At 43.3% G+C, this 10,082-nt stretch overlaps 1 protein-coding gene across 3 annotated transcripts in view; it reads left to right on the forward strand.

Annotated features, from left to right (window-relative positions):
- LOC139424539 (SH3 and PX domain-containing protein 2A-like) overlaps positions 1 to 9,522 on the forward strand; it is a 120,065-nt gene extending 110,543 nt beyond the window's left edge. For all 3 annotated transcript variants that reach the window (XM_071176475.1, XM_071176476.1, XM_071176477.1), the window contains one exon: positions 179 to 9,522. In XM_071176475.1, the coding sequence (XP_071032576.1) occupies positions 179 to 2,257 (2,079 nt within the window). In that variant the 3' untranslated portion in view covers positions 2,258 to 9,522. The remainder of the gene's footprint in view (positions 1 to 178) is intronic.
- The last annotated feature ends 560 nt before the right edge of the window (positions 9,523 to 10,082 follow it).

Genomic DNA, 10,082 nt, shown 5'->3' on the forward strand with positions numbered 1-10,082 from the left:
CTTCCAAAATGGCACCCTATTCCCTTTATAGGGCACTACTTTTGACCAGGACCCATTGTTATAAAAATACTATTTTCATCAGTGTGAAGTTCAAGTGAGACTGAATGTTTATTGTAAAGCGATAGTTCCATCAAGTGTATCTGACTGTTGGTTATCTTCCCACCTGTCTTCTCTGTAGGTTATAGAGAAGAACTCCGGGGGCTGGTGGTATGTCCAGATCGGGGAGACGGAGGGTTGGGCCCCCTGTTCCTACATCGACAAACGCAAGAAGCCCAACCTCAGCCGACGAACCAGCACGCTTACCCGCCCCAAAGTCCCGCCCCCAGCTCCACCCGTCAAAAAGCAAGACTCAGAGGAGACGCCCTCACCTTCACCCAGTCACTCCATCTCCTCATCGTCCAAAGCCCCAGAATCCCCTAGTCGGCCCGCAGTATACGAGGAACCGGAATACGACATTCCCGCCGTTGGATGTGAGGGCGAGTCGGACACAGATTCCCTGAAGGGAGAGACAATACATCGCCCCCTGGAGGTGAAAATCAACAATGTGGTCTATGAGAAGTACCGTAGTTCTCCTACAGTCTGCAAGACCTCCCCTGTGATTATCAGCTATAGAAGAAGGTCCTTCAGGTCCGTTGAAGAGATGGCCAAGGAGGAATGTATCTATGAGAACGATGGCTTCAGGCGCAGTAGTGGTGATGAAGGGGCTTTGGCCAAAGGCTGCGGCGGTTCCAACTCCCCAAGGATCTACCACTCCTCGACTGTACCCCGCAAACCCTCAGGGTCTTCACCTCTAGCAGGGGGAAAGCCATTGAAGAAGATCGCCCCAGAGCTGAGCCGGAGCCAGTCCTTAGCCAAAGCCGACACCAGCCCCAGATCGTCCTCAGATGAATCAGGTAGAGGTTCCAGGAGACCTCCAGGCATCAGGACGGTGGAGCAAAGGATAGGCCAGAGCCCCTCCACCAAGCTCAAGCCCTCGGTGAGGCCTAAACCTCTGCTCACCACCAAGTCAGAGCCACAGTGTTCCGAGAGGATGGACATCACTTCCCTGAGACGCCAGTTGAGGCCCACGGGACAACTCCGGCATACCGTCCATGGGCTCAAAGACACAGAGACGTCCTCTGTCATCTCGTCGGAGGACTCCCATTCTTCCCGCAACAGCACCTCAGACCTCTCTTCCATCTACTCCAAGGGGAGCCGGGGAGATTCTGATCTGGAGGGGTTCAACCTATACCGGACCACAGACGCCTACGACAAGGTCCAGGAGTCAGAGCTGAGCTTTCCACCTGGGGTGGAGGTGGAAGTCCTGGAGAGGCAGGAGAGTGGCTGGTGGTACATTCGTTGGCGGGACGAGGAAGGCTGGGCGCCCACCTTCTACTTGGAGCCCATCCGCCAAGGGAGGAACGGCGGTGGGTCCGAGTCTGACGGGCAGCGCTCTGGGTCGGGCAGCGGCACTGGGAGCAAGTCCAACAGCCTGGAGAAGAATGAGCAGCGCGTGCTGGCACTCAACGACATCAACCTCCAGGGACTCACCAACCACCACCAGGTACACAACACGCCAGGGGGTCTGAGATCGAGGAACATTCCCCCCATCCCCTCCAAGCCTCCGGGGGGCTTCTCCAAGCCGGCTGTGCTGGTTAACGGAGCTGTGAGAATGAGGAACGGTGGGGTGAGACCGCAGTCCGCCGTCAGACCCCAGTCCGTGTTCGTGTCTGTGCCACAGCCCGCCATGGACAGTCAACACTACATGACGAATTCCCTGAGGCGGAACGAGTCATTGGCCGCCCACAACCAATACCGTACCGACCAGTACCGCTCCGGTTCCGCTACCCTCGGCGTGCGCCGTAACTCCTCTTTCAACGCAGTGCGTGCGCAACCCGTCACAGTCGAGACCCGATCGAGACCCTCAGAGCGCTCTATCACCACCAGGGATTCTTCGGCGGAACGATTTGGTGCCGGTGGCGGGACGGACGCCTTGAGCAGGGTTGGGGTTGTTGTGCAGCGTAATGGTATCCCCGTAACCACAGTCAGGCCCAAGCCTATCGAGAAGAGCCAGCTGATCCATAACAACCTGGGGAGGGAGGTATATGTTTCCATCGCTGACTACCGGGGGGACGATGAGACCATGGGCTTCCCTGAGGGCACCTGCCTGGAGGTTCTAGACAGGAACCCCAACGGGTGGTGGTACTGCCAGGTCCAAGATGCCCTGCACCCCCGCAAGGGCTGGGTCCCCTCCAACTACCTAGAGAGGAAGAAGTAATGGCCTAGTAATAATAACAATGTCCCCCTTTGATGATGTCACTAAGAATATTGGTGATGACATCACTCCATAAGAATGTTACCCCACAAGAGCTACCACAAGCAATATGCTCCAAATATGTAAACAGATGATTGATTCTGAAAGACTTTATGTAAAAAAAACAATATGTTGTTTTAACCTTATAATGAGAAAGAGACACTTTTATTTCTGGCTTACTAAAGTGTACACGTAAAAGACTAAAAGTCCAGATTTTTGCGTGCGATATGGGATGTAACGAGAGACTGAAAACAGGGTTGGCCACCCCCAGTGTTAGAAACACAAAGATGTTATTGGAACTTTGGAACGATGCGATTTGACACGACACCTTCTAGAAGGGGTTTACATTAGAAAGAGAAAATAGCTGGGTAATGATGGCAAGCCTTATACCTGCCCTTGTGACTATAATGCCAAATAGGTGCCTTTCGTAGATGATCAACTGAATGGGGGTTCGAAGAAGTGGACGGAACACATCAGTGAATCAACGTCATTACCAAATGTATTACTGTGCCATAGGCCTATGAGCATGAATACCACCAAAATTATTTTTGTAACGTTCAAGAGAATCACTTGAGTAGGAGTGTTTAAGAGCGTTACCGAGCGAATAGGATCAATCTAGAGTGTTGTAGTAGAATGTTCAGAATCAAATAAGAAAAAAACAAGAGAACAGGAGAGATATCAGTGACTCTCAGTGAGTCACAATTGACTCACTGAAAATGACTAATTGTTTGATTATCTTTTTTAGACATTACTGTATGTTTTGTTCTTTAATGTCTTTGTGTGTCTTTCTGTCTGTCCTTAGATATGTATTTCTGCTTTCTTGTGTAACACTCCACCGACAGCCCAGAATTGGAAAGAGTCAAAGTTTCCTCTCGGATATTCGATTCTCTGAAGTTTCCCTGATGGAATATCTATGTTGAGGTACACGTAATTAGACAAACTTGGTTGTGTCACCCCATTTTTGGAGTCCAACTTCTTATTCTATATTTTCAACCAAGCCTACAGTATCTTGCACACAAATAAAGCCGAAACTTGTCAAGCTTGAAATCTAATCAAAGTATAGTTAATGGGAAATAAATTCCAATTGAAGGTGCTTTTCAATTAAAACATTTTTTTTACCTACCACCAAGATATTACTTTACACAATAAGTTTTAGTATTGTCTGTCCGTATTAGTCCCAGACAAATATATTTGTATATATGCTTTACTGTATGCAGTAAAGCAACCGCAGTTGCACAGAAAATAAGTACTGGAAATATGGCTTCATAATGATCTTTGAATCCCAGGGATATATTTCCATAGCCTCGAGCCCACAATGTGATCAAACCAAAGCAGAATATCATTGCATTGGCTATTTTGTATCTTTACTATTGTAATGAGTGCGCTGGGAGTCAAGTTCAGGGAGTGTGTTTTAATCAATAAATGTAACATAATACAAAACACAAACAGCGCACCTACAAGAAACAGAAACAATGACGCCTGGGGAAGGAACCAAAGCGAGTGAAATATATAGGGCAGGTAATCAAGGCGGTGATGGGAGTCCAGGTGAGTGTCTTTATGCGCTAATGCGCGTAACGATGGTGACAGGTGTGCGCCTTAACGAGCAGCCTGGTGAGCTAGAGGCCAGAGAGGGTTCACACGTGACAACTATTTATTTATGGATACAAATAGCCAAATAAAAAATAACTAAAACGAAGTTTAAAAATGGAAGATAACATCTGGACTCAGTTAATGTTCTGAACCCAAATGAAAGAATGTTGAAACATGCGGATATTGCTGTGCAGTATTGGTTTATGTGGTATGCAATAAAGTTTATGTTCACTTCCTTGCTTTAAAAGTAGTTTGGTATCTACTGGATTTGAATAGTACTGCAGGACTATTTTGAGTTATTACTATTTACTTATACGTTTTCCCCAAACTCAATACTGATATTACTTCAAAACGATCCCCAATTGAAAATCCAAATGAAGTACTATTTCAACTGGCTGGTGTTCAAGACTGCTGAAATATTTTTCTAACAGTGTGTGACATTTTTTCATGACATTTTCTGCTGGACAGTATTATAGTATTAAACAAAGTATTGTACCTGCTAGATCGCAGTTATATCTGTTTTAGCCAACCATAGTTGTTTTTTGTTGTTACAGTGTGATCACACATAGACAATAATGAAGATTGAAGTTCCGTTTTTGGTGAATTAATGCACTTTAACACTTGTTTACAGTGCATTAATGTAAGGATGCAGTTGAAATACTCAGCATATTATTTATTGATTTAAAAAAAAAAACTATTTAATAAGAGTATTTTTTTACCTCAAGTTTTTCAACTCCTGTCTTTTCACAGGAAAATATCTCAGTCATTAGAGGATGCCAAAGCTCCTCACAATATAATAATTGGATACTGTACATGGTACTCTCTTGTGGGAGACGAATGCTACTGCAACATGCTTTTTCCATGTTGCCAAACCGGCAGTTACAATGCAATACCAAAAGCACTGCTGGTCAGTGAAACTACCAACTACAAAATGCCTGTACACAATTGAATGTTTTCAAATATTAATGCAGCTAAGAGTTTTTTTTTTGTAGTTTGTACATTTTTTGGTTCACTTTATTCTATTTGGCTATCTTTTTTTCCAACCTTCTAAATGACTTTTCCCCCCCCCCATGCTGTGTGCTGCAACTAGCAAAATCATGGACACTTCCTTTCTCCTTATTGGTCTGTACGTAATGCCTGATTCAAATCATATTTATTTTTGACCTAATGTTTATACCTCCCATTTGTGGTTTGACAATCAAATATGTATCCACTGCCTCACTAGACTGGACTAGACCTGTCAACCTAGTACAAAAGTCAATAATGTGTGATATACTGTATAATTTTTTTTGACATTTCTACAGTCTATTTGGTATGAATTTCAAGCCGTTGCATACAGATCTATTGAAGCTGAAGTTAGTTCTGCTTCACAAATGGAGGGTATAAAATGCTCTTTATCTCACCCATCATATCCCATCTAAAGCAATGGAAATCAATAATTAGGTCTATGTCAAGTACAACTACAGTTGATACAGAACCCCTAACCCATCTCCCTCCCCTCGACGAAGGCATTATGTAAACATGTTGAATCACCCATAACATTTCGCTTCAGCACATATTAATGCATATCGCTATTGTTTAATTGAGCTCAATTTACATGGCTTCTCTGCCTGCGCCTGCAAATTACAAGGGAATTGTAATGTGTCAAGCTTGACCTTTTCATATTCAGTATTATGTATTTTTTAAATATTTTGTTCAATGTTTTGGTCAAAATGATACATTTTGTCTTATTTGTTTTTAGTTTTCACCCCATTGTATTTGAATATCTTTCAGAAATGTAATAATGAGGAAATGTGCAATAGAAATAGGCATCTTTAAAAAGCATAGCTATAGAAAAACATGATCAACATGACCTCCTCTTTCAACATGCCTAAGGATATATGATACAAACATATATTGTATATCCCTTAATCCATTCAAGCCATCATCGGTCATGTAAACACCTTTAGGTCATGACTCATTTCAGGTCCACTGCTTTTTTCATATTAGCCTTTTTCAAAACAGCAACAATCTAATGGCACTAAACATACTCCAATCCCATTGGAGATGCTTACTTCCATTGAGCTACAGCACAACATGTGACATGATGGACATGATTTTGAACCAATGGTCACGTAAGAATCCTTTCTGGTCCTTCCTCCTGGCTAGCGTGTGTGGCTAGTGGACTGTGAATGTCACCGGCAGAAGCCAATGACCCGGGTTCCGACCTCGTTAACATCTAGCTGTTCTCTACCACAGATCCACAGCGGTAAGAGTTGTGTCAGCATCGAGGGCCTCTAGGTACTCACCAGACTGCCTTCGAGCTGTCACGTTTGTGCCTGAACAAAATGTTTTTGTTTTTGGAGTATCTCTCTCCTCCAACTACGGTACGCAGATGCCTCCATGCCATTTGAACACAAGCCATGCCGGCCTCTTTCAACCCCGTTGCCATGGCAAAAGTGACATTTGGAACCATCACAGATGTCAACCGCGTAATGTAAACTGGGAGAGAGACTGTTAACCGGTAGTCTTGTAGGGAAACAGCGATGTGTACTACAGGGCCATAGTAGTTTAATCCATCCGCTTCCAAACCTATACCTACCACCAAATATAAGAAAACACTTTTTTTTATGTATCTCCATGTCCTCGATTAAGTCCCATGGGAATTCATTTCAGACTTGACCATGTTCAGAATGTTTAGAATCTTCTGAGGAGAAAGAGAGAAAATACTACATGGGTTTGGTTCTTTGTCCACAGATTACAACAGTGATGTTCTTGAGGTCCACTAAAACTGGTTGGTTTAAAAGTTTCCTCTACAGATGATTTTTTTTCACTTATCCCCACATAACAGTTAAGGTGCTTCGTGGCTTTGGAAGGTCTCGGTTCATTTCCTTTCCCCTCCAGTAGGTTTGATAGGGAAGAAACACCCACACACCCTTGAGTTTTAACTTTGGTGGAGGGTGCCACAGATTTGTGGTAAAGTAGCACCCATGCACGGGGCGACACACACACACACACACACACACACACACACAGGCGAGGAATGCCATTCATGTCAGAGGGAATAGATTAGAGCCTCTACCATATTTGCGAATTCAGCCAAGTGAGACAGTCCCTGCTGACGCCACACTGCCTCGACTCTCTGCCCCCGCCTCCTTTCTCTCTTTTTATTTTAACAAATTGGCGGGCCTTCTCGAGCGTGACGTTCCCTTAAGCCTAGTAATCCTAGATAGCACCAGCCGGAATGTCCTTTTTCCTTCCCGGATCTTTTTTTCTACTCTTCCTTTACTAGTGCCTCCTTGCTCACTCTTTGGCCTTTTCCACCATACTTCCGCCATGTTCTTTTTCTTTCTTTCGCCTCAACCAAAGCTAGCAGTTCCCAGTGCCGAAAGCTAGTCACTTGAAGTAAGAAGAAAGAAGAGATTGGATGTGTTGAGTGTATCTAGTGTATGAGGTTTGAGTCGTAGAAGCATGTGATGTGAGATATTGTGTGTTTGAGAGAGAGGACGTGTGCACTGTGATGAGATGGATTGCGTGCAGGTGAGGTCAGGAGAAAGATAGGAGGAGGTCAGGTATGAGGTTAGTTGTGTGTGGGATGCGTCGGGAAACCTGAGATGGATCAGATTGTGGATCGTAGATGACATGGCAAGAATGAGAGAACGAGACAGAGATAGGGAACAAGAGAGAGTGAGAATGAGAGAAAGAGAGACAGGAGCTGGATACATTTGTGGACATTGTGCTCCTCTGTTCATGCTGACTGGACTTCCATTAAAACCAGCAGCAACAGCTTCCATCAGAGACAATGAATAACACTGCATCATACTTCCTCCTCTTCTCCCATCTCCCATGGCTTGGGCTAATGAACTATCCAATGTACGATGCGTGGCTGTGAAATCTCATTATCAAAACACCATTTTAATTGCGGTAGTTAAAGGTTTGAAGGCCAGTAATTCTCGCGCCGGTGGCGCCCTGATAGCGGGGTCGCACAGCCACGAGAGGCTAATCTAAAACAAATGAGATTGCGGCTGTCGAAGATGGATAGATGCTCTCACTCTTTGTCGCTCTCGTTCTGTCTCTCTCCAGCTTTTTAGCGGGTGGCATATTAATCATGTGTCTGATTAATTCAGCTTTATATCATTTGCTGTGGTGAAGCTTCAACTTTTGTCTGATGGCTTATTCTGTCCTGGTGTGAAGGGAGAGGCTGGAGAGCCAGGTTAATGAGAGAAAGGGTAGGAGATGTGATGATTTGAGAAAGTTAGTAGTAAGTATTTGTGAAAGGGGTGTGAGGTGTTTAACCTAAGGGTTGTTTTTAGTAGGTATTTTGAACATAACTTTTTTAGAGTGAATTTTTAATGTTGTTTGCTCATGAAGGAAGTCAATGAATGAAAGAAAAGAAGAAGAAAAAGAGGGATGAAAGCTTACTCAGTGCTAGAACTGATGGTAACTCTTCAGACAGGTGGAATGGGACTGCCGACTACGCCAAGTGTTACTTAACACAATTACTTAACACAACAGGTGGGGTTGGGGCATTGCTTAGAATGCTAATGTATTGCATGGCTGAGGAATAGTGCATGCTGGTTCTTTTTTTGTGTTTCCTGTTGTGCTGAGTCTCTCACTGTTTGACTTCCTGTTCTAATGACTACTTTATACTCTCTTTAATTAACCCTCAGACAGATACATCATGTCATATCACTCTTAGCAATAACTGCTCACACTGCTTAAAACTACCTTCCTTTTTTTGTATGGGTACCAATATGGACCATATTTATTGCCACATCCATATTTTCTGGAGGGAGGATTTGTCAGATAAAGATGTGTGTCATTTCAGGGGTCACCAAATTATTTTTAGTTTGCGTAGTCAAAAGTCTTGTTATTACCTAAGATCAGGCCTTCATGAGCATTCTCTGATGCCAGTTATAGTCTAATTCCTATTTACAGTAGAAAGTAGTGTGGCAAGTCTCCAACACTGTCACAAAAACCTAATTTGTAGACAAGGCCTCAAACCAAAGTTATACTCTCTAAACCTATGTTCTGTAAACCATCTAGGTCCTTATACCCAAACTTGAAACAATAATGACCCCACTACCAGCAGGTCAACTCTGTTACATCATACCACCAGTGCTTCGAGTTGGACCAAAGGAGTTGCTATAATATCTGTTTTTCTCTCTTTTTTTAATTTGCACAATTCTTATGCAACATTTGTGTTCAACTCTATAGAGACAACTATAGAGACTAGTCCTGTTTTCAAAAGAAAGGTGTCGTGGGAGGATGGAGTTCAAGAGAAACGTGTTTTCTGATGCCTTTTGTAAATGTCACTGACGTTGAGTCATTCGGTGTGACAAAATGTAATGTTGTGTGACAAGGCGATAAAGAAGCAGGACATGTCAGGACATGTCATGATTTTACAATTTGGCATCAGTGAGTCAATAAGTGTATGTGAAAGTACAGCAAATGTACAAATAATCGAATCAGTCTACTCTTCAACGGGAAACATAACAATTGGTCTGTGTGCCAACGGTTCTTTTTGAAAACGGCCGTCCCTTTTTACCGTTCTCATTTTGAAAACCTTTTTGTTGTTGCTGTGTCTCGTTCCTGTTTACATTGTATCTTGCATTGCCCCGAAAGAGAAACACTATTAAATGTATTATCTTTGTTTAATTAATGTCGCCTCTCTGTTTTCATTTGTCAGCCTGAACACTCACACGCCATACATTATGAATCAGAATATTTACAGTATTATTAAATGTTTCAGTCATTTAGCACTTTTATCCAAGCAACTTACAAGAGTAAACATTCCTACTTTTCCCCCTGTACTGGTCCCCAGTGGGAATAGAACCCACAACCCTATCGTTTCCAGCACCATGCTCTACCACCTGAGCCACACGGGACCAGCGGAGCTGATGTGACTCATACATCCATATTTAGATTTATTTATAACTTTTACATACAATCGTAGGCGACAGTCATTTTCTGGAACGACACATATATCTTCATTTGTTGTATGGTATAAATCAGAATAAGTAGAATTAGACTTGGATTGTACAATTGAACAACCCTGTTTTTAGATGTATATTGTATGAGTTACGAGATAAAAATTGTAAGGGCAGCAAATGAAGACGAACTAGTATTGGTAGAGCCCTCCGTACCGCTAAAGAGAAAGATGGAGGGGGGGAAAAAATCTATACACATGTAGAAAGATGTATCACAAACGCCTAAATGA

Source organism: Oncorhynchus clarkii, chromosome 13 (genome assembly GCF_045791955.1).
Source record: "Oncorhynchus clarkii lewisi isolate Uvic-CL-2024 chromosome 13, UVic_Ocla_1.0, whole genome shotgun sequence".
In the NCBI taxonomy this organism is placed as follows: Eukaryota; Metazoa; Chordata; class Actinopteri; order Salmoniformes; family Salmonidae; genus Oncorhynchus; species Oncorhynchus clarkii.